A 25,917-nucleotide genomic window follows, 5' to 3' on the forward strand; every position below is an offset into this window, starting at 1 on the left:
CCTCCAGTCCCATCTCCTCCTCCTCCAGTCCCATCTCCTCCATCCCATGTCCTTTTCCTCCATCCCACGTCCTCCTCCTCCAGTCCCATCTCCTTCATCCCACGTCCTCCTCCTCCTCCAGTCCCATCTCCTCCATCCCAAATACTCCTCCTCCAATCACATCTCCCCCACTTCATGTCCCCCCCCTCCTCCAGTACCATCTCCACAATCCCACATTCCTCTCCTCCAGTCCCCTCTCCCCCATTCTCCTCCTCCATTCACAGCTCCCCCTTCCTACGTCCTTCTCCTACAGTCTCAAATCCTCCTCCTCCAGTCCCTACTCCCTCATCCCATGTTATCCTCCTCCTCCAGTCCCATCTCCTCCATCCAACGTCCCCTTCCTCCTGCAGTCCATACAACATGTTTGAGTACAGAAGTCAGGATAAGAGTGGGGTGTGGGTGTAGGGAGACAAAGGGGTGAGAGAGAGCAAGAGGACAGTGAGATAGAGAGAAAGGGGAAAAAGGGTAGGGGGGAGGGGGAACAACAATAGAGAAAGAGGCAAAAAGAAAGAGAGAGAGGGAGATTCTACGGCACTACAACTCCCAGCATGGCAGGCTCCCATTTCCCAGCTCACACAGCACAAGGAAATGTCCACCAAAAGCGTCACTACAACTTGTCAGCCTTCCCCCCCCAAAAAAAGAATAATAATAAAAAATTATATACACACACACACATATATATACACACACATATATACACACACACAGCACAGGGTTAACAATGGGCCCCTGGTTTTGTTTACACTTCAGCTGTCAGCAGGGGAACCCTGCTGACAGATGAATGAGTCATCGGTTAAGGACATGGCCCCCCCACTCAACAACCTATAATTGTCAGCATTCTTTTGTTTACATTTCAGCTGTCAGCGGGGAATCCCACTGACAGATGAAAGAACCAAGCCTGAAGGTATCAGTTTCAGGTAATGGCGCATTTACACGAGTACCAATACTCGTGCAAATGTCTAGTATCGGCACTGACACCGGTATCGGTGAAACCCTACTTTAAATCATTTATGTTGTAGATAAAATCTGTTGGTAAGTTACATCCTCACATTTTTTTCTGCAATCTGAAAACCTGAAAATTGCCATATGTAGAGCCAATATATGGCAACATCCCCCTCTTCCCAAGGTCCTTTCCTCAAGCACATGAATGGCTCCTGCATTGTTTGCTTCACTCCAGTTCAACAGATTTTAATTGCTTTCTTAAATGCCAACATTCTTTCTTATGAAACTTTCTTGTCCTACAAGCATCTAAAATTTTCAGCACACAAAGTAAGAATTCAGTCACAGGGTCATCCCAACCACCACCTTACATTAAGTGTGTCTTACAAGTAGCTCTCCTATTAAAGAGTCTATAAAGTAACAAACCTTGCAAACCCTACTCTGGGGTAGGTGGGACCCATCATCAACAACCAGGCACACACACTGAAGGCAACACTCTCTGTAACATCATTTGTTGGCAGAACCACCTACTGCCAGAATAATTACTCATGATATTTCTCTTTGAAGTGTCCAATAATTATTATCTTTATTTTTCATGCCTCTAGTCTTGGGGTCACTAGGACACAACACTCAGACCACCAAGGGTTCTGCTCCTAGGGATTCAGTAGCCCTGTCCAACTCTGCTTTCTCGGGGATCACCCAACAACTGCAGCAGTCATCTTCTCTAGCTGCTGGCATCTGAGGGCATTGCATGCTCCACACCTACACCTGCCAATAAATCAGTTAGCAACAACCCTACATCTCCAAGACTGTTACTATGAGGCCTGCTCAGTGCTGCATAGCTTTCTTTTTAAAGCCATTTCAATTCCATAGAGTGACACCTTCAAATGCATGCTTCAGGGTCCATTAATACTGTGGGCCTGGCTTTCCGCTAAAGTGAAAAAGATCACATCACCTATGCTTAGATACCTCTAAAAAGTGAGGAAAGAAGAGCAGAAAGGGATAAAAGCACTTATCCTATAAAGTGCATCTAAACCAAAAAAACTTAAGCCCAAATAAACAATTGTGGTGTGTTAGCATGCGCACATTAGTGTTTGTTGATCTAAGACATCCCATTCATTTAAATGGACTGCCAAACTCAACAAAAATGTATTTCTACCAAACATTAGTGTGCTGCAAATTTTGTCTAACGGCAAGGCTTGTTGGGGTGCCATTCAGAATAAATAGCACCATACTGCACTAATGCATGTATTTTGCATTGCTGCACATTAAAACATGCATTGCTGTAACAAAATGATGTAAATGAACTCGTAAATAAAAAGGGTTGTTGTACATGTTGCTGTAATGCAAAATTGTTTCATTCTTTCTCAGTCCAGCTGTGGCAATGTCATCTTTTTCTACATGCTGCTGAGTTGGACTACAAGAAATTATATCAGCTGTTAGTTCTGTTGTGGTTTCCATTTTGTTGGATGGAAACATTATACAGACATGCTGGTTTTTCACTTCTGTGATTGTAATTGCATTACTTGAATAAATTGCATCTTTCCTTTTAACTACTACACTATGAGCGGTTATACTTTTTCCTTATGTGGTGTTTACTGCATGGAGATGTATTTGCCATTCTAGACCTCATTGTTTACAGGAAAGTCTGTACATCATCCGGATCTTTTGAGAGATTTATTTGGGAGTCCTGAATACATCTGTTGGGCTTGATATTTGCTTTATTTGACCAATCCTTTGGGTGGTCAAATTTTCCGGTAAGAGTCTAAGTGATTTGGTGAAAGGTGACGGACTCGTTCTCTCCTTCTGGTCTTTGGCTCACTAAGCACCATTACCACTAGACCCATTACCACTAGACCAGTGTTTCTCAATCTTTTTTCAGTCAAGGCTCCCTTTAAAGTTAAGGACAGTCCCGAGGCACCCTTTAAAATTATGGACAATTATGAAAATTCTAAAATGGGGTGACTCAAGACTATCCATAATTTTAAAAGGGCACCCCATTCCAAAATGTGAAAAACTATTTTAATAGATTTATATAACGCACCAACATCCACACATATAGGACACCCAACATTAGAAGTGATTTATTCATCCAAGGCAAATACACTTTTGCACACTGGTACTGACTAGTATTCCAGTGTTTCTCTTCTCCCTTAATTTTTTTCCCATCACCCCAGCACTGACGGAGAGGGGAAGGGGAGGGTCAAACTAGGGTGCTGTGCAGGCAGCTGACATCCTCCTTATCAACTGATGATGTCATTGGTTATCAGGATGACGGTGGCTAGAAGGCAGTAATGGCGCACAATGAAAACCTTTGGCTTTGTGTAACTAAAAGGCAGGCTTGCTCCACTCGCTGGCTTGCATACAAGTTTTGGGCAATATTTAGACATTTTGCCAAGGCACCCTAGTTGAGAAAGGCTGCACTAGACCATGTGGACTTTTATTTAATGTATAAAATGTATTTAATGTATAATATTGGAATATAATTATTCCACTTTGAAGGGAAGTGGTTTCACCGTTGTGTTGGAGGGGTTGTGGAGAAAGAGGGACTATGTTGAACATTTGGTGGGAGTGTGTAAAAATTCAGTATTGACAGGAAGTAATTGCTTGTATACAGAAGATTTTGGGAGTGAATATCCAAAAAGATCCATGGATATTTTTATTTTATACTACGGAGGTATCAGTGAAACAGTTTAAAGGTAGTTTATTGTATTATTTAATTAGCGCTGCTAAAGGATTGATCCCTAAACTGTGGAAGGCACAGGACCCTACAAGGATGAGAGAATGGATCAACAGGATAGGATAGAATATATATATATATATATATATATACACAGTGTATATATATATATATATATATATATATATACAGGATGGAGAAGTTATTCCATATAGATGAAGATAGACTGGAAAAATTTAGAAGGGATTGGAGTAAGTGGGATGCTTTCAAGGCTTCGGAAAAATATTATGAGATAATGGGAGACTTGGAAGTAGAGTTGGAGAAAGAAAATGATTAGATGGGAAAGTTGTATTGGTGAAATAGAACCTATAGCTCTGAATGAGTGATGTAGACAGCCTTAGAGAAGAAATAAGGAAGTTCTTAATGAACAGGGATGAGTACTGGGGAGGGAGGGTATGAGGTTTCATGAATGTTTTGGAATTGGATAATGTTATTGTGATTCATTTTGTATTGAAATAAAATTTATTAAAAGATATCAATAAAAAAATTAATAATTATTTCACTTTGGTGGGGATTTGGACAGCATTATTCTCCATTTTCAATTATTTACTTAAGCGCTACATTGAGTGTTTTTTGTTTGTCTAGTTCTTTTGTGAGGACTGTATTGGAACATGTCCACGCGCTAAAAGTCTGATGCTGCTGGAGTGTGCATATCCACAGAGTTAATTCAAAGAGTCTACAGGACATGCACAGCAAAGGGATAGATTAGCATGAAGTAAAGAGATAATACTAAAAAAAAAAAAATTATTTGATCCTCTTTACTTGTACTTTTTGATCCAAAAAGTATTTTTTTTAGGAGTGTATTTCTACTTTAAGCTGCAGTTATCGTAGTAGATGTACAATGCCAACAGCTCATGTCTTGTACAGTATCAGTGTTTCTTTTTTACATACAGGTAAATGGTAATTTAAAATTACCAGATCCCTGAAATAAAAAAAAAATGCAATATTAATTTTTGGCCACCAGGGGCACTATTCCACTAAAACAAAAAAAAAAACAAAAAAACTAATTAAAATCCAAATAAAAAAAGCTGTTCCCTATTTTATCTATTTTGCCTGCTATAGCCTGCAGTGTATTTGCTGCTCATTGACTAAAATCCCTATATGACATCAGCATGGTGATGTTTTCTTGTGGTCTGCAAGAAAAAAAAAGTGCATTACATTTTCTAATAATCTAATTTTTTAATAATCAATAAATTGCATAGTAAGCAGTTTGGCGAAAGCTGCTCTTTAACTATGCCAAAGAAGGCCAAAACTTGTCCGACTGTGATATATGTTTGCGCGACGAGGAAAGATCTTAAAGAATTCTGGGACAATGGCGTTTTCATTTTGCATCTGAAAGCACAAATCTTTAACATATATATTAGGCGAGTTTGAAGATAATCTTTTTGATGTAGTGAGGTCCATTAATAATCTAAGAGATTCCAATAAATTGTCTGCCTTATCCTGATGAATCCTCAGCCAGTATCAGCGCGTCTAATTACAATATCTCTCAACCCATTAGTTTTTTTCGGCCTTTTATCTCGTTATTGAGAGATAGGATTTAATTACACATTTTAATCACTGTATACTGCGCGCCACATAAAAAAAAAAAAAAAAGCTACCTACGGTTTTCTACACTGCTCAGGATTATAAACTGGAATTTATTTTTCCATTTATTACTTGAAGCCAGGTGCATTTTTTTTTTTACCTCCCTTTACATTTTTGTTAAGAACAGGTGATACAAATTGCAGCTCAGTGTACGTTCCGGCATAGCGCCTGTTTGCGTGGATAACTGCACTCCTGCACATGCACAGTGATGTCATCCCATGCCAGCCAATGAAGAGTGCCACAGCCCAGCAACTGGAAGAAGTCAGGTTGAAAACGCCAATGAGGGACATCAGACCATTGAAGGAGAGGTGTAGCAGAATTTAGCTCTGCTTTAAATGATGACAAAACTGTATTAATTGGTATTTTATATCTGCCTTGAACAAAGTTGACAGCAAGTAGGTCAATGTAGCCAAAATGCAACAAATATGACTTTTTCAAAAAATTTCACACTTTAGTGCAACCAGGTCCAACTGAAAACATTTCCCCATTTCAAATGCAGACCAATTCATGGCAAAGAGGTAAATTCAGGGGCAATAAAGGAAAAAGCCTTAAAAAATGTAGCCATCAAATCTGAAGGGCTGGCAAGTTAAAATGAATTACATTTTTTGTTCTTTGGTTTATATACATTTTAAAGTAGAGCCAAAGCTCTTTTGGCCCTACTTTCTCCTGTGGGTAAGAGGAGTGCACTTCATTCTGCACTCCTTTGACCTGTTTTCAGCTCACAGCAGGCTAAAGTCCACTGTCAACTGATGTCACTCAACCAGTTCAAGCTCTAGAGAGATCCTGATTTTAATGTCGGGATCCACCCAGATGCCTGCACCAGCAGCTGTCTCAACCTCTCAGCACACCACTGGGAGACTGAGCCAGCCGCTGCTGTCCCTTCCATACCCCAACACTCCAGTGAGCACTGGAGGGAGAGAGCAGAGAGCCAGTAGCTGATAGTCACTGGCTCTCTGATCACTGAAGACCAAGAACTGAGCAAGAAGTGGTCTTTGATCACTCAGTTCTCAGTCTTAGAGGCAGTGAGGGACAGATGCAGCATTGGACCTAGGTGACTATGACTGTTATTTTCAGATCCCAAACTTCACTTTTAAGACTTTTCTACCAAGAAAATAGTTCCTGTGCTCAACGCAGAGTTTTCACAGCTGCTACCTAGAGATTGTTAGTAAGCTATGTAAGAGAGGGAGAAATAAAGTGCTTACAACAACCTCTCTGCACTGGCGCTGTTAGATGGGACAGCAAAGTCAATGTCAATGGTCACAAGTGTTGGGCATGAAGGCTATTCTTTCTTTATAAACTTCAAGGATTTTATTTATTTTCAGTTCTCTGAAGTAGAGTGACTCAGGTAACCTGAGTAATTTCATAGCGCTGCAGAGTTTCTTGGATGACACTAGCAGTAGACCAATTGATTTTGCTCACAGCCTGTGGTTACAGTGTAAATTTCATCTAAGCTCCATTTAATAAAGCACATAAAAGAAGAAAAAATATAACAAAGTCATGATAAAATAATTACCTATGTGTGCACGGACATGAGTCTGGAAACAGTTATAATATTTGTATTTCTTTCGACAGATTCCACATTCATAAGATCCTGAAAATGAAATGAAAAACACGTAAGCAGAATGAAATTACTAGGAGGTTAGACAAGGCATCCTAGAGAGTACATATTATTATAAGAAACCTAGAACATGAGAAACATGGCGGCTGCCATTGCTGAACACCACCTAAAAATGCTAGTTGTCTGGCTGGAATAATTTTTTCTATTGCTTGTGGTGTAAGCCAACAGACAAAAATATTTCTAGTTAATGAGAAAACAAGAGATAATTAGGTTTACTGTATTTGTGCAGACGTCATTGGAATCAACATAAAATCCATTTTTGCACAGTGTTTTCACAGCTGGTATCTAGGGATTGCTAGACATCGCTAACAGGACAGAGGAAGCAATAGAGAGCGTAAAACGGTCTCCAGCTACAGGTAGCAGATGGGATAGTATAAGGAACAGCAAGAGACATTTTACCATGTCAGCTTTGACTACCAACTGAATTATCAACTTTTGTGTCTGTGTATATCAACAAGTTTCAATCTATAATTCTCACTCACTAAACTACAAAAAAAAAAAAAAAAGATAATCGATGGATGTTATGGGCAATGCATGTCTTACTCTTTAAACAATGATACACAAGGCCTACTATTACAATACAATTTTCATATACTTACCTGGAGATGATGTGCTGATTCGAGGAGAGATGTTGCGCGGCCGGGCGCCGCCACTCCAAGTTGCCTCCCTGTTCATGGCTGCTGGCGGTCTGTCTGGAGAGTTCTCCCCTAGTGAATTAAACACAGCATCATTTAAATTTTTTTTTTACAAAATGCAGACATTTTTAACCTAATCCATCTGTAAAGTGACCAACGGGGAGTAAGTATACAAGAGGAGTTAAATGCAACCTCAAAGCAAAGCACCATATTCCTCTTTAATCATTCCTTAGCTTCCAATATGCAGAGAGGTCTTTACACATCGGCAGCAGGTCTGGGATTGAAAAATGTCCTAGCAGTTGTATCACCCCCTATATACTTATCCGAGTGCTGTGTCAATCCAGCACTGTGGCCATCTGCAGCAGCATTGGTTCTCTTTCCCTGCCTAACAGGCACAGAGACAGCAGCTGGAGCCACTGGCTCCTGCTGCTGTCAATCAAATCCTGTATGGAGGAATGAGGAAGTGGGGCTGTGTTGTGTGTGTCTATAGACGCACATAGCCGGGCTGGAGAGTGAGCCTGCAGGTCTATCATTATGGTAAGCAGCTTCCAATGGTGGCGCACAGAGAAGAGGGGGAGCCGAGAGCGATACCAGGGGACCCTAGAAGAGGAGGTTTAGGGCTGCTCTATGCAATGCTGTTACACAGGTAAGTATAACATGTTTATTATTTTAATTCAAAAAGCTTATCCTTTACAACCACTTTAACCAAATAGAAAACAGGGGCACATGTTGAAAGACAGGCTAACATCAGACAATTTAGGCAAGTTATAAAAAATTATTTTTTAGCTCACAAAATCACTACCGCAATAAATCAAGCTGAGAAAATACTTGTGCTAGTTTTTATAAACAGGGAAGCAAATAATTAAGAAAAACACACACAAAAAAAAATGCACTCCAACTTTTCCCAGGCCTTAATTGTCTCAGTTCAGGCGTAGGAAGTTGGATATCTGAACTTACCAACATTTTGCTGTGCCCGATTCTCACCGATTACCACACAGATCTCAGCAGGCACCTCCTCAGGGCCATCACCAATTTTGGGTTTGACAGGTTTCTTGGTATTCTCTTCCCATGCTACAGTCTGGACCTCCTCCTCGCATTTTTCCTTTTTTACCATCACATCGTTTGTAGTCATTGTCCACAGTCTTTGGATCACGTCAGCCTTTGAGAGCTTTTGCCAGTCCTCCCACCGCACTCTCCTTAGGAAGAAAAATAGCAGCTTGGGATTAAAATTGCTAACGAGAGAAAGGGAAATCATAATGGTTTTACAGTTTTTCTGTGTTCCAAGAAAACACTAAAGATAGTTTTTAGAGCATTATGGAACTTTCTTTAACCACTTCAAGTCCGGACACTAACACCCCCTTCCAGACCAGGCCTATTTTCAGCTCTCAGTGTTATCACAATTTGAATGACAATTGCGCGGTCATGCAACACTGTACCCATATTACTTTTTTAGCATTTTTTTTGAGACAGGTAAAACTTTATTTTGGTGGTATTTATTCACCACTGGGATTTTTATTTTTTTGCTATATAAATTAAAAAGTCCAAAACTGTTGAGAAAAAGTGTACAATTTTGCAAATAAATAATCTTTCTTCATAAATCTTGGCCAGAATGTATTCATTTATCTATTTAGTAAAAAAAAATAACCGAAATTAGTTTATAACCAAAAATTATAATTTTTCAGAAAATGTTTTTAAATTTTAACTTTTTTTTAATATTATTATTTATGGGGTTTTTTACATACCGTCACCCTAGAAGTACAGTGTCACCATAGTGACTCTGTATTACTTGTGGGGGGGGGGGTGATGAAGAGTTCTTTTTTCACACTGATTGCTCTTACACCCATAAAGGCTGTAAAAGCAATAATTTCTCCTCCTCTCTGGCTGCAGTCCTGCAGCCATTGAGAAATACTGTGTGAGCTGTGATTGGTCACAGCTTGTCACATGGTACAAGGTTGTTGTGAATAGCCTTGTACCATGTGACCTCTGTGATCATTCACAGATTTCACAAGTAGTAAGCAATGATGCCAGGAAGTGACATCTTGTTTACTACTATTCATGTGATCACTGATTGGCCAATCAGTGATCACATGAATCGGGACCTCACACAGAGGTCCGTACAGCTATCTGTGTTCCGTGGTGTCCAGAGGAGCGCGCACAGGCGATGGATGCGGGGGGACATTTAGAAACATCCACCCGTATCGGCAGAGCAGAAGTGGTTAAATATGTATATGTACATGGGGAAGGCACATTTGCTCATCATATAAGAAGGGTCTGTTTCCTGAGGCATGTTTATGACTTTTGTCACTATGTTTTCTGTGATCCAGTGCAGCCAGAAACTAGACAAAACCTCCCAGGGTCCCCAAGAGCGTACTTCCTTAACCCCTTGACGCCGATTGCACGCAAATATGCGGCCTCTCGGCGTCTGGGCCTGGACGCCGAGCAGCTTCATATTTGCGTGAAATTAGAAATTACATATGTGCTGAGAGGGCGCGCCCTGCGCACTCCCAGCTCATATGTCCGAGAGTCCCGGAAAGGTCCCTATCTCTCCATTCGATCGGGACCTTTTCCGATCATGTGACCGCCTGCCTGGTCAAGCTATGTCCTTAGCTAGGGGCAGTACGGGTACATGTGGAGTCCTCTGAAACTGGCTTATTTTGGACAGGAACCCAACATATTTTTTTTGGTCCAATCCAAACTGTTGGCACTATACAAATCCTGTATAATAATAATAATAAGAATAATAATAATAAGAAGAATAATCTCTTAGCTTACTGAGTCTTTGGTATCTGCAGGTGTCTTCTAAACCATAAACATCCAGCATTACCCCATGTCATACATTTAGCCTGGATGTTTTGATAACGCCGGTAAAGTTAGCTGTGTAAACTCACGTTAAAAATCTGAAATTTCAGCTTTTTTTTAGCATTTTTGCATTAGCGTTTAGCTGCATTTTGCCATGTTTTCCCATGTTTTTACCTTTTTTTAATAATTTTTAGTTATAAACTAATTTGGGTTCTTTCTTTTTTTTTTGTTAATAAAAAGATAGCCGAATACATTTTGGCCACGATTTATGAAGAAAGATTATTTATTTGCAACACTTTTTTTTTTTTCAAAATGTTTGGACTTTTTCATTTATATAGCAAAAAAAATAAAAATCCCAATGGTGAATAAATACCACCAAAATAAAGTTTTATCTGTCTCAAAAAATGCTAAAAAATTCATATGGGTACAGCGTTGCATGACCGCGCAATTGTCATTCAAAGTATGACAGCTTTTTTTTTTAGCATTTTTACATTAGCGTTTAGCTGCATTTTGCCACGTTTTCACCTTTTTTTTTACAAAAAAATATTTTTTTGGGTGAAAAAAAAGTCCAAAAACGCCGGTTTGCTGCGTTTTACCACATTTTTTAGCGTTAGAGCGTTTTTACAGCTAAAAACTTCCCTAGAGACCCACTAGTCCTGGGTTTTTTTCCAGCCAAAAAAAGTTGCTTACAGTCTATGTGTACATGGACACATAGGATAAGATGCTGGAGGGTTTACTAGCTGTAGAAAAAAAAACGTCAAAAGCCAAAAACAGGAGCTGTAAAAACGTCCAGTGTGCATTAGGGCTTACCGTTCCCTCTCAATATGTCTACCGGTTCTGCCTGACTGACCGAATACAATATTTTGTATGTGGCTGAGATCCCAGCAGATATTAGGGCGGCTGAGCGAATATCATGAAATACAGACAAGTCTACAAAATAAAAGCCTGCGCATGTAAAAACAGTAACAGAAATATGGTACACCAAGCATAACACTGAAATCTACATGGATATTACCAACACTAAGTCCTCATGCACACTGGACGTTTTTACAGCGGCTGTTTTTGGCTTTTGACATTTTTTTCTACAGCTAGTAAACTCCCCAGCATGTTATCCTATGTGTCCATGCACACATAGACTGTAATCAACGTTTTTTTGGCTGGAAAAAAAAACCCAGGACTAGTGGGTTTCTAGAGAAGTTTTTTAGCTGTAAAAATGCTCTAATGCTGCAAAACGCAGTAAAAAGCCACAAACCGGCGTTTTTAGATTTTTTTTGACTCCAAAAAATTTTTTCCAGTAAAAAAACAACGCTAAAAAACACAAACGCAAAAAAAATCTGCTAAACGCTAATGCAAAAATGCTAAAAAGCTCCCGTTTTTAAGGTGACTATACACAGCTAACGTTACCCGCCTTACTAAAACACCCAGTGCGCATGGAGCCTAAAAAACACTGTAAGGTCCTCTTTAACCACTTCCCCTCTGGCCCATGTACATAAACGGCCAGAAGGGAGCAGTGCAGGAGCGGGTGGCCATTTATAAACATCCTCCCACTTCCCTGCCTATGCATGCTCCCTGAGAGAGAGCAGCACCGCAATCCAGTGCCCGCTGTGTCCTCTGGACACCGATCATTGTACGGGACCTCTGTGTAAGGTCCCGATTCATGTGATCACTGATTGGCCAATCAGTGATCACATGAATAGTAGTAAGCAAGATGTCACTTCTGACATCATTGCTTACTACGTGAGAAATCTGTGAATGATCACAGAGATCACATGGTACAAGGCTATTCACAACAGCCTTGTACCATGTGACAAGCTGTGACCAATCAGAGCTCGCACAGTATTTCTCAGTGGTTGCAGGACTGCAGCCAGAGAGAAGGAGAAATTATTGCTTTTACAGCCTTTATGGGTGTAAGAGCAATCAGTGTAAAAAAAGAACTCTTCATCACCCCCCCCCCCCCCCACAAGTAGTACAGAGTCACTATGGTGACACTGTACTTCTAGGGTGACGGTATGTAAAAAACCCCATAAATAATAATAATATAAAAAAGTAAAAAAACATTTTCTGAAAAATTATCATTTTTGGTTATAAACTAATTTGGGTTATTTTCTTTTTACTAAAAAGATAAATGAATACATTCTGGCCAAGATTTATGAAAAATAAAAAAATCTTCATCACCCCCCACAAGCAGTACAGTGTCACTATGGTGACACTGCACTGCTAGGGTGACAGTATGTTAAAAAAAATAAACATAAATAATAAAATTAAAAACATTTTTTGAAAAATTATAATTTTTAGTTATAAATGAATTTGGGTTCTATTTTTTTTTTTTTATAAAAAGATAGCTGAATAAATTTTGGCCACGATTTATGAAGAAAGATTATTTATTTGCAACACTTTATTTTCAAAATGTTTGGACTTTTTCATTTATATAGCAAAAAAAAAAAAATCCCAGTGGTGAAAAAATACCACCAAAATAAAGTTTTATCTGTCTCAAAAAATGCAAAAAAATTCATATGGGTTCAGTGTTGCATGACCGCGCAATTGTCATTCAAAGTGTGATAGCACTGAAAGCTGAAAATTGGCCTGGACAGGAAGGGGGTGAAAGTGTCCGGAATTGAAGTGGTTAATTTATCAGAAGTTCAATTTTAATGGGAGCAGTAAGGCATCATCATAAAAAAATGGAAATACATTTGTAAAATAAACCAAACTAAAAATTCACTAAACAAGTGTACTTTTAAAGATCACAAACCTAGAGATATCTAATAATATTTTTCCCAGGCACAAAAAACTAAGCAAAGCATTTACTCAACCTATATATAACAAAGCCTGCTAAATCTCTATACATCCCATAAGGCTCGTTTCATTAAAGGTCCCGCCTAAAAACCCAATACCAATCCTTTACATAATGCAATATTCTGACACGGTTCACGTTGCAGCTGATGGAAAATTTTCAAGAGCCAAAGGGAATTTTCCACGGATGTATATTTCTGTCGATTTCATTTTTTTCCATTACTATAAATTACTACATGTCAAAAGGCAAAAGGAGGGGAAAAACTGCACAAACAAGCAGCAGGAAAATTTGTATGAAATATTTTGCATAGCTGAAAGCCAACAAGAAAAATTGTTAAGAAAATAATATGCAAACAACTGAAACTTGTACACGACATATTGGGTTCAGAATTTTGTAGAAATGCAAGAGGCTATAATCCTGTTAAAGCGAGCAGATCTTTGTAAAAATAGAATGTAAATCAGGGCTTGAAATGTGTTGATCCGAGAAAATGTTCTTCAAAAGGGTAAACCCCAGATTTTATATAAATTAAGAACATGTTTTAAAACCAAGAAGAAAATCAATTTTTTATGTCTATGAAATTTAAAGCAGGATATCTTTTTCTGTCTCAGTGCAGAAAAGGTAAAACATTTTTCCAAAATTCTACTTTTGTCGGAGACTCCAATAAGGAGATTTATAAAAATATTTTTTTTAAAAATATATTCTTCAGATTTTTTTAACATATACAAAAAGTAATTTTAACATATATTTTTACATATATTTGTAAATGCATTCCAAAAATGCAGATTTGTATTTTTAAAGACATACAGTATACCGTATTTTTTGCTCCATAAGACGCACTTTTTTCCCCCCAAAAAAGGGGGGAAAATGTCAGTGCGTCTTATGGAGCGAATATAAAGCGGCAGGTCCGGTATTTCTGCCGCCACCATGTCAGAATACCGGGCCGGCCGCTCAGCTGTTCTCTCCTGCAAGGCCTTACATGTTCCTCGCTCCAGCGCTGTACAGTCTTCCCGCGCTGGCTTCTGTGACAGCCGGGTGCCCACTGCGCATGCGCTGCGCTTTGTGAATGATCCGGTGTCTTCTGGGACACATGACAGGTCCCAGAAGGCACCGGGCCATTCACAAAGCGCAGCGCTTTTCGCGCATGCGCAGTGGGCACCCGGCTGTCACAGAAGCCGGCCCGGGAAGAAGAGGGAAGGACAACTCCGCGGAAGTGGGAGCGGGTACCTGTCAAATTCAGGTACCCACTCCCCCTCCCTCCCCAAAGGTCAGCAGTCTCTGGTCATTCCTTGTACTGTGTCCGCAGTCTCTGGTCATTCCCTGTACTGTGTCCGCAGTCTCTGGTCATTCCCTGCACTGTCTACAGTCTCTGGTCATTCCCTGCACTGTCTACAGTCTCTGGTCATTCCCTGCACTGTCTACAGTCTCTGGTCATTCCCTGCACTGTCTGCAGTCTCTGGTCATTCCCTGCACTGTGTCCGCAGTCTCTGGTCATTCCCTGTACTGTGTCCGCAGTCTCTGGTCATTCCCTGTACTGGTGTCCGCAGTCTCTGGTCATTCCCTGCACTGTCTACAGTCTCTGGTCATTCCCTGCACTGTCTGCAGTCTCTGGTCATTCCCTGCACTGTCTGCAGTCTCTGGTCATTCCCTGCACTGTGTCCGCAGTCTCTGGTCATTCCCTGCACTGTGTCCGCAGTCTCTGGTCATTCCCTGTACTATGTCCGCAGTCTCTGGTCATTTCCTGTACTGTGTCCGCAGTCTCTGGTCATCTCCTGTACTGTGTCCGCAGTTTCTGGCCATCTCCTGTACTGTGTCTGCAGTCTCTGGTCATCTCCTGTACTATGTCCGCAGTCTCTGGTCATCCCCTGTACTGTGTCCGCAGTCTCTGGCCATCTCCTGTACTGTGTCTGCAGTCTCTGGTCATCTCCTGTACTATGTCCGCAGTCTCTGGTCATCCCCTGTACTGTGTCCGCAGTCTCTGGTCATCTCCTGTACTGTGTCCGCAGTCTCTGGTCATCCCCTGTACTGTGTCCGCAGTCTCTGGTCATCTGTACTACATCCGCAGTCTCTGGCCATCTCCTGTACTGTGTCCGCAGTCTCTGGTCATCTCCTGTATTGTGTCCGCAGTCTCTGGCCACCCCCTGTACTGTGTCCGCAGTCTCTGGTCATCCCCTGTACTATGTCTGCAGTCCATTGGTTCACAATATTTTTTTTTCTTGTTTTTCGCCTCTAAAACCTAGGTGCGTCTTATGGTCAGGTGCGTCTTATGGAGCGAAAAATACAGTATTTGAAATGTATTTTAAAAAATATTTTTCATATAATATATATATATATATATATATATACACACACATACAGTCAGGTCCGTAAATATTGGGACATAGACACAATTCTACAATTTTTGGCTCTATACACCACCACAATGGATTTGAAATGAAACGAACAAGATGCGCTTTAATTGCAGACTGTCAGCTTTAATTTGAGGGTATTTACATCCAAATCAGGTGAACGGTGTAGGAATTACAACAGTTTGCATATGTGCCTCCCACTTGTTAAGAGACCAAAAGTAATGGGACAGAATAATAATCATAAATCAAACTATCTATTTTGTAGAAATAAGGAGAGGGGAGATTTTGTAGTTTAGCAAAAGACGACTGGGCAGAGCCAAGATAGAAAATATGGAACATACCTGGCATATATATATATATATATATACACACACACATATTATATATATACATTTATATATATAAATCTCACAGGGTTCTTAAAAGGGATACAACCATCAACCTCCACAGAGCTTGCAGAAGGATTTGCATGGCACAGAAGGCAAGAAGCTGAATCTTATTTATGTACGGTACTTATATAGCACCATCAGTTTTATGCAGCGCTTTACATATATATTGTACATTCACATCAGTCCCTAACCCTCAAGGGATGTACAATCTAAGATACCTAACTCACATTCATACATACCCATACTAGGGCCAATTTAGACAGGAGACAATTAACCTACCAGCATGTCTTTGGAGTGTGGGAGGAAACCGGAGTACCCAGACGAAACCCACACAGGCAGAACATGCAAACTCCAGGTAGGTGTTGCCGAGGTTGAGATTTAAACCAACAACCCTCATACTGCCAGCTGGAAGTGCTAACCATTTAGCCACTGTGCATCTGAGAATCTTTGCTCAGAAAAACTGTGAAAAGGCTAGATGCGACTATTCAGCATTAGACAGGGGTATGTAGTTTATTCAGGAATTTTTTTGGCACAGGCAAGAAATGTTTCAAAAGCAGTTGTGTAAAAAAAAATACTTATAAAAAAACTTAATTATAACCAAGTTTATGTTATGCCAAAAACAATAGTATTATAACATTCAACTAGTCCACCAAAATGGTTTCAATTCTTGATAGGTAAGTAGGTGCTGTGGAAATGAAGACCCTATTAAGTTTCCAATGACAAAATCTCTTCTTGAGCATATGTTATCCATGCCTTTGTTAGAAGTTGCACCAGCGGCTCTTAGATTGTAAGCTCCCAGGATCAGGCCCTCCTAACCCTCTTGTATTGAACTGTATTGTTGCTGTATTGTCTCCCTTTATATTGTAAAGCGCTGAGCAAACTGTTGGTGCTATATAAATCCCGTATAATAATAATAATATCTGAAAATGTACGCACAAAGAGGAGACCTTTGAGCAAAATTTTCACATTTCAGCCCAATAATTACCTGCTATGAAACTATTGGGAGAGGATAAAAAAAGTAAAATGTTTAGGCACTGCATCTGCGCCTCCCTGGACTACCCACATTTGATAAATGTATTTGTCATGGAGAATGAACGAATCTGCTGCAAAGATGTCAAAGATGTCTTGAGTGGCCCAATCTGGTGGGCAGCTTTAGACATAGCATTATCCCTGAATGAACTGAAGTTTTCAAGAAAGAAGGTTGTAAAAGATATTCCTGCATATGGGCAAGCCTCACCCTATCCAGGAGGTTCCTTTTTATTTCCTTTGTGTCTTCATTTGATCCTTCCCTGATCATATTACATTTAATCGCATTAAATAGGCAGGGATAGAAAGAAAAAAGAAATACAAAAAAATGTCTACGTATTTATGAAATACATTTGAAAAAAGAAGGACATTAATTGCAGATTTGTAATTTTTGTTAATTTTCTGCACAAGCTCAAAATTATTTTTCCCCCCTCCAGGGATAAAAACACAGTAAACCAACTTCAAAGTAACAATGCCATAGAAAATATGTAGTGATACTGGACCTGCAGAGAGAAATGTAAAGCAGTTTAAAAATTCCGTGAGGGCATCTATACAATGCTGGTCGTCAGCTAATTTATACAAACGCTGCTGATGATAATGTATTCAGACCGGCACTGTATGAAATGCTAGTTTAAAGGTTGCCTATTTTCTACGCTCATTTTAATAATCCTAATTAATTTAAATTACAATATATCATTATTTCCATAGCATGAATATTTATTAAAATCCTACGGAGAGAAGGATAACAAAATGATCACTCATCAACCATGAAAGGTTGGACCCAATCTTCCTACTTTGCAACTTGTGGTGGCTTTTAAATAAAAGAAAAAAAAAATATGTACCTATTCAGCCAAATTTCATGAAATCATAACCCTGGAGATTTTTTTTCTTGACCAGATGATGACTAGGGGTCATTAAACCATGACTGCATCTTTATGCTGATTTTACATTTGTAAGGTAGCACAGAGAGATCTGTAAATAATAATCATTACACATTTAATTCCATTATGCCTGTATAGGATTTTGAAATACCCTGTGCAATGAGAAATGTTTGTCTGCAGTTGTCTTTTAGAATGTTCATCTAGACAAAGCATTCCAACTATCTACAGTCCCATCATTAATTTTCTAGCAGCAAGAAAAATATGAACATTTGCTACTGTACTCAGACAAAATGAAATTGTACCGGCAATTCGTGAAGTCATTTACACATAGGGGAAAAAAGTGTGAATTAGCTGTCTGAGCAAATATTAAAGAAAAAACCCACAAAATGCTAGGTTATCAAACAATGATTTTATTACTCCTAAAAAACATAATCTGGCCAACACTTTTTTTTTAAAACTTTAATGGATTTTTAGAGATGTTTGTTACCTTGGGGTGGAGAGATTTCTCCAGTCTTCTGTCTGTATCACCCACAACCATGACAATAAGCAAGTCTTAATGTGGACAAGTGTACGCTTTTTCTATATTTGAATTTGTTTATCCATGCGAATGCTTTTGGTGTCATTTTTATATACATTTGTGTTAAAATTTTAAGAACCCGGTTCTCCCCAGATAGCTGCCCTTGCAGAGCACCCATTAGAGTTCACAAGAGCAATATGTGGTTAATACAACTGTGATAAAACGCTCTTATTTATAAGGTTCTCTTTTGGTGGGATCAGGATTGTGGCCAGCTTGGCTATGTCAACCCAAATTTTAGTGATAGATGTTTTCGTGGATGTGGTTTATGTGGAGACACAGTACATATATGGTGGTTCTGTCCTATACGTACGGCATTCTGGTCCAGAATTTTTGGTTTGTTTCAAACATTATTTCATGTAATAGTCATCACAGACATACCAATGGTCCTTCTTCACCAGCTGGCAAGGGGCCTTTTTGTCCACCAACAGAAACACAAAAAAAAAAAAAGCATGGACTTTAACGTAGTTTTAAAGGCTCAGGTTTTTTTTTTACCTTACTGCATTCTATGCATGAAGGTAAAAAACCTTCTGTGTGCAGCATCACCCCCAAGCCCCCCCCTAATACTCACTTAAGCCCCCTCTCGATATAGAGGTGTGCACTGGAGTCTTGGCTATCCCGGGACTCCATATTCTCATTGGCTGAAACAGAAGTGGAAGTCTTTGGCTCCCACTGCTGTCAATCACAGCCAGTGAGCCAATGAGAAGAGAGAGGGGTGGGGCCGAGTCACATGTGTGAATGGACACATGGAGCAGCGGGTGCCCCCATAGCAAGCTGCTTGATGTGGGGGTACCTAACAAGAGGGAGGGGCCATGAAAGCCTGCGGGGGACCACAGAAGAGGAGGATTCGGGCTGCTCTGTGAAAAACCACTGCACACAGCAGGTAAGTATGACATGTTTGTTATTTTTTCTTTAACAAAAAAAAAACCAAGCCTTTTGAATCACTTTAAAGAAGTCCTCAGTCCAGTTAAGAAACACGTGAACCTGATGCTGGTGAAGGAAAAAATGTCCAATATCCTTATGACTCACAGTATAAATTCCCTAAAGTTTGGGAACCATGGCTCTCTTATGCATTACTTGAACCCCATTAGTCTGTGTGTCCTATAACAAACTCATTTGATTTTTTTGACCCACGTCTGTGGGGGGCGAGTTCTACCTCCAACTTTTTCTTCTCTTCTTCCGTTCTCCCTTTTTATGCTCTCCTATTTCAGCCTGACTTTACCCTTTGACCTTCCTTTCCCTGCATCTGCTGGTTCTTAAAATAATTACTTCAACATATAAACCCTATATATTATGGATACGATGCTATAGGCCAATGTTCTAGAACAGTGTTTCTCAACCTTTTTTCAGTCAAGATACCCTTTAAAATGATGGATAATCTCAAGGCACCCTTTAAAATTCTGCAGAATCTCAGGGCACTCCAATATAAAAATGTAAAAAACTATTCTACACACATCCAGTATACCCAACTTTAGAGGTGATTTATTCTTCCAAAGCAAATACACCTTTGCGCACTGGTACCGACTAGTATTCCAGTGTGTCTCTCTCATTTTCTCTCCCTCAATCTGCTAATGGGACCCCAGAGCTGACAGAGAGGGGCAGGGAAGGGTCAGAAAAGGATGATGTGCATGCCCCCAACATCCTCCTTATCAACTGATGATGTCATTAGTTGTTTGGATGCAGGCAGCTAGAAGGTCATAAAAGTGCACAATGAAAACATTTGTGTAACCAAAAGGCAGGATTGATCCACCTGCTGGCTTGTATACAATTTTTGGGCTTTTTGCCAAGGCACCCCTGAAGAAGTCTGAAGGCAACCCAGGGTGCCTGGGCAACCTTCGTTGAGAAAGGCTGTTCTAGAACACTATTGCATCGAAGAATGCTCTTGTGTTTTTGCTCTCATACAGTTGTAATCTCTTTTTATCCAAAATAATAAAAAGAATTGAACTTAAAAATACTCTTCTTTGTATGGGCTTGTTGGTTTATACATCAATTTCAATTGGCATCTACATTTCAGAGGGCTTCCACATGAGTTATTTTTAGGGGTTAGGGTGCTTTCTTTTTTCAAAATGTTATATTTAAAGTGTTACTAAACCCAGGACCCTACATTCACTCTTTCTGGTTTCCCACAGTATGCACTACTTGGAAATGCAATTATTTTAGTAAATATAAACAACTAAATATCTTTTCTCATCAGCAGTTACAGCAGTCCTGTAACTTCTATCAGTGCCCAGCAGAGCACATGTTAAAGCTTGTAGGAGGAGTTTTCTTTCCGCTCTAGAAGGATGCAAAACCCCTGACCTCTGTCTAGACAGTGCTGATTGGCCCTGTGCTGATCACATGGACCCTCCCAAGAAAAAAGAAAAAAAACCTCTCTAGCAATACACACTAAACTGAGCATGTGCAGTGTCTCCACACAAAATGTCTTATCAGGAGATAAGAGGGAGACACTGGAAGAAGGGGAGGATCAGATAAGACAGGATCAAACAGGATTAACCCCTTAGGTTCCACAGTGAGTATAACAAGCATGCTTTACTGCATATGCAGACTGATTTTACTGTTGTGGGTTTAGCAACACTTTATTATTTTCTTAATTTTTTTGTTCATTTCTATTTTATAAACTATTAAAAATTAAAACTTTTTTATTTTTGTTTGCTATTAAATAGTATGTTTTATCTGAGCAGTGCAGCTGAATTTTTCTGCGAGTGGATTGTGTTGATTTCATACTTAGTCTTTCTCTGGCCATCATGCAAGGTGATGGGGTTCTAGACTGGATTCATTTATTTCTGTCCAATAACATTGTGAGGATGGTTACTAAAGTGATCTCTGCAACAGTTAACATTGTCAGAAAAATGCAATTGTAGATCTGGATTCTTTTGGCTGTTTTTAGTTATATAAGCAAATTTTTCACAAGTTTTTTTTCCCCATCTTAAGATAACTGAATGACTTCACAAACCATAACACAGCCCAACAAAAAAAAAAATCACTTTTCTTGGTGCCTTGCTTTTTAGACCTGTTCTTGGGGTTATTTGGGGCACGGATTCAGAAAATTGCATTGGCTAGACTGCATCAGCTCTATTTACTTTGATATGGTCGGATTTATATAAGTTTAATCAGATTTTGATCTTGCTGATCAACTTGTTCTTCTGTTACCTAGTTTGTTAGGTTAGCAGATATAATGAGAGGGTTTACCTACTTTCAATTGTAATTTTACATCGAAAACATTGGATTCTAAACTGTATTACAGTTATGATTACATATTGCCACTCATATAATTTCGGTTACGCAAATTGAGCACTGTAGAGGTTAAGGCTACTTTTATGGGGGGGGTTTCCATGCTACAAAGAGATTAAATAGAACATATCCTGATTTTTGCCAGGCGACCAAAGTGAAAAGTAGTATATAGCATGTATGCTGTATCTCAAAAACTAGAGCTGATACAGAAAAAATTGTGCTTTTTTGGAATCAGAGGGTCAGATATACCCAGGAACAGGTCTAATATTCGAGGCACTAAAATGTGTGTTGGCCTGCATTATAATAACTACAAACAGAAGAATCAGAAGAAAAAGTTGGGTTTATGAAATGACTGTATGTAGTTGTGGCCAAAGAGGAACTAACCACCACATGGTCTATCAGCAACCTGAACTTTCAAAATGTTCACAATGTAAATGTGATGACACCATAAGATATAAACAAATAAAAAGAAAGCGATTTCATTTACATCACCAGAACAGAGCAAGTTAGAAAAATTGTGAGATCTTGGACTTCACTACAGGGAGCCTGCCTTGCCCCAGAAATAAATTTCCTACAGCACAAAAGGTGGAGCACTGCTGATACGGGAGGACGTTTCTAAACATCCCTCCCCCCCATATCCATTGCCTGTGCGTGCTCCCTGGGAGCGCGCAGCACCGCGATCAGTGCCAACAGATCGCTGTACGGGACCTCTGTGTGAGGTCCCGATTCATGTGATCACTGATTGGCCAATCAGTGATCACATGAATAGTAGTAAGCAAGATGTCACTTCCTGACATCATTGCTTATTACTTGTGAAATCTGTGAATGATCACAGAGGTCACATGGTACAAGGCTATTCACAACAGCCTTGTATCATGTGACAAGCTGTGACCAATCACAGCTCACACAGTATTTCTCAATGGCTGCAGAAATGCAGCCAGAGAGAAGGAGAAATGATTGCTTTTGAAGCCTTTATGGGTGTAAAATTAATCAATGTAAAAAAAGAAAACAAAACTTCATCACCCCCAGAAGTAGTACAGTATCGCTATGGTGACACTGTACTATTAGGGTGACAGTATGTAAAAAAAAACCCATAAATAATAATAAACAAAAATTAAATAAAAATGTAAAACAAAATTTGAAAAATTATAATTTTTGGTTATAAACTAATTTGGGTTATTATTTTTTTACTAAAAAGATAGCTGAATACATTTTGGCCATTTATGAAGAAAGATTATTTATTTGCAAAATCTTAGAAGACAAACACTGGACTTTTTCATTTATATAGCAAAAAAATAAAAATCCCAGTGGTGAATAAATACCACCAAAATAAAGTTTTATCTGTCTCAAAAAATGCTAAACAATTCATATGGGTACAGTGTTGCATGAACCCGCAATTGTCATTCAAAGTGTGAAAGCTGAAAATTGGACTGGAAGGAGGTGAAAGTGTCCAGACTTGAAGTGGTTAAAGGCAACCATAACTATAATGCAGCAGAGATGAATCAGTAGAGTCAGAAGTTGCCTGGACAAAGATATGGGAGATGCCACCGCAGACTTTTTAAGTTCCTAAATGTTCCAGGGTTGTCACTGTAGTTCAGTGCCTAGCGATTTCCTATCCTAGCCCAAGTAGGTGAATATCATGCAAACTGACACCAGACACACGATGCTTGCTCCGGCTCATTGACTCACCAATCTCTGAAACCAAAATGATGGTCACACGCCTTGAAAAGCAAGTCAGCAAAAGTATTTTCTTCTAGTTTTGACCCCGACAAGTTACTTCAAAAGCGCAACGCAAACCAAAACTTTTTTTTTTCCTACATGAGAGAAAGGATAGAACCTCTTGTAAGGGTTTTATTGTCATCTCTAATAGGGAAAATGTCCCTCACTTCCCGTCAAGACAGAAGCGATGGGAAATCTTTCAAAAACATTTTTCAAAAGATCGAGGAAGATTAAAAACTTCTAACAATGTTTTTATTGGTGTCTGTGCTTTCCTGTGCTTGTGATTTTTGTGCGACCTTCTTTACTAAGAATTAAAGTCGGGGTCAAAGACAGAAGCAAGGCAGAAATGTTAACTCTTCTCCTTTTGATTCAAAGCCAATAAAATGTGTCTGGAATTGAATGTAACATTTAATTGAAAGCCAATAGCTTAGAAGCAGACATTTGGGCAATCCAGTTTGGCTGCTATTATGAATAGTCACACTTTCAAAGAATATTTAATTTGGAAGACAATGATCATTTTTAGTACACAGCCCACATTTCCAATTTAAACTCCGTTGTGTCATAGGGATTGTAATTTCAAATTTGATAACAATAGGGACAAGATGGCCACTTTTATTTTTTCCTCCAAACCCTTCCTTTGATGTACTGCAGATGAGAAAATGGATTAATAAGGTTTCGATTTCAGCATATGAACAAACAGCCTGCGACTAAACTAGAACTGTTTTGTCATAGAGAGTTTATTTTATTATAGAGAATATTACAAGTGCATGCTGCATATATTACGAGTTTCATATGCCTAATTGAAGTAAACCAAAGGTCTTTTCCAATCTAAATGTGGAAATATAGTCAATACATAATGACAACACAGAATGACTAAAAGGCAAATTAGATTGCAGTGTCAAAAGGTGATGTGTGCCACATTTAATTTTTTAAAATAAACCTAAAAAAAAAATATACATACATAATTTTCCACAAAAATTGGCTCACCTGCTATAATATTTCATTGGCAAAAGAGATGACTATTTTATGAAAAATGAAAGTAAGAGATGAAAAAAAACATCTGCATTTTAAATTGAACAAGCAGTGAAGCTGCATCACAAATTCATGTAACAAAAGAATAGGTCGGTTACAATTTTTCCTCCTTGCCAATGATTCTTACAAAATAAAACCTTTTTTTAATTTAAATGCTAATGCACTGAATTAAATTTTAATAACAGAGGAAATTGAAAAGCTGGGCAGGAATATTGGAAATAAATCCAGGCAGAAACAGCAGAAATTAAAAATTCTAGTATGTGGGATGATGGCAGTTAAGCTATTTTATAGGATTACATTTTTTTCATTTTTGAAAGCAGAAAAAAAAAATCAGATCTTGCTGACTACAGAGTATTAAATCCGGAGAGCTGTGATTTATTATACTCTCTACCCAGGGGAACAGGCCTCTCTTTCATGTTGAAATATTTCATAAATTTCAAGACAGCATAAATTCTTAATTTAGAGTTATAGAGGTCACATTTAATGTACTCATGAAATTCAGAAATATTAAAGGCATATCAGCAATGGAAGAACATATTTGTACTCGGAAAAAAAACTAATTTTCATATGCAAGTTCGTACAGGAAAAACAAAATAATGTAGATGATGTGATATTTACAATATCCAACCTTTTTTTTTTTTTTTACCAATTGTAAAATTTATTTAATGGTGTTTTAGATTTATTAATCTGGATGTAAATTCATAGCAGAAGTTAATTTCCCCCGTTAACCAGAATATACAACATGAGTGCTGAACTACATTAGTCAGAAAATAAAAACAGATTTACCATCTATTTATGCAGTTTTTTGTACATTACCATAATATATCCTTTCAACAACACAGGACATAACTCAAACGCTCACATGGAACACCAGTCTAAGCCCCATTAAAAAGAAAAAACAAGCCACCAAGCTATCTATGAAATGTTCTTTGCTTGATTTCAACCAGGATCAAAAACCTTAGATTGGTTTCCATGGTCATATTAAATGAGTATTTGGTGGGCCTGGATAGAATGGGGCTACATCTCCTAAGCTTTCCAGCTTGTAAGGAAGGAAGAGTTGATTCAAATTAAGAAAATGAGCTTTCAAGGTGAACTGCCGAAGCTGTCCGCAGTTTCATGTTGTTAAACTAAAGCTTACCAGAGATCAGATAATGCCTACCAGCAAGCAGATTACGTGTACCCAAATGACACCCTTTTATGTCTATAACTACCCTAAGCCTGGATTCACATATATGCGGTGTGATATATCGCATGTGATTTGCAAAGTGACCGCATTCCTGTACAAATCACATGCGATTTGTGTGCGGTGTGATTGGAGCCATACATTGTGTATGGCTCTATTCGCACTGCACCAAAAACGTGCAGGACTCTTTTTTTTGCGTCCACACTAGAATCGGATCACATAGGTATTCACACCTATGCGATCCGATTCTGCACATTGCACCGTGTTTTGCAGACCGCTTTCGGAGTGTTGTGAGTGTTGTTAACTTAACATACACACCCGCATCGGTTCGAATGAACGGGGTGCGATTCTGATGCAATCCGGAATTCGCACTGAAAACACTCTGTGAA

At 39.0% G+C, this 25,917-nt stretch overlaps 1 protein-coding gene across 5 annotated transcripts in view; it reads right to left on the reverse strand.

Annotated features, from left to right (window-relative positions):
• The window catches only part of ZNF618 (zinc finger protein 618), a 196,651-nt gene that overhangs the window by 89,721 nt on the left and 81,013 nt on the right, over positions 1–25,917 (reverse strand). For all 5 annotated transcript variants that reach the window (XM_089675153.1, XM_089675152.1, XM_089675151.1 and 2 more), the window contains exons 2-4: positions 8,516–8,754; positions 7,523–7,630; positions 6,819–6,896 (exon numbers count right to left, since the gene is read on the reverse strand). In XM_089675153.1, coding sequence (XP_089531279.1) covers positions 6,819–6,896; positions 7,523–7,630; positions 8,516–8,690 — 361 coding nt within the window. In that variant the 5' untranslated portion in view covers positions 8,691–8,754. The remainder of the gene's footprint in view (positions 1–6,818; positions 6,897–7,522; positions 7,631–8,515; positions 8,755–25,917) is intronic.

Source organism: Staurois parvus, unplaced genomic scaffold (assembly GCF_062004578.1).
Source record: "Staurois parvus isolate SC_StPar_1 unplaced genomic scaffold, SC_StPar_1.0 ptg000154l, whole genome shotgun sequence".
Classification (NCBI taxonomy): domain Eukaryota; kingdom Metazoa; phylum Chordata; class Amphibia; order Anura; family Ranidae; genus Staurois; species Staurois parvus.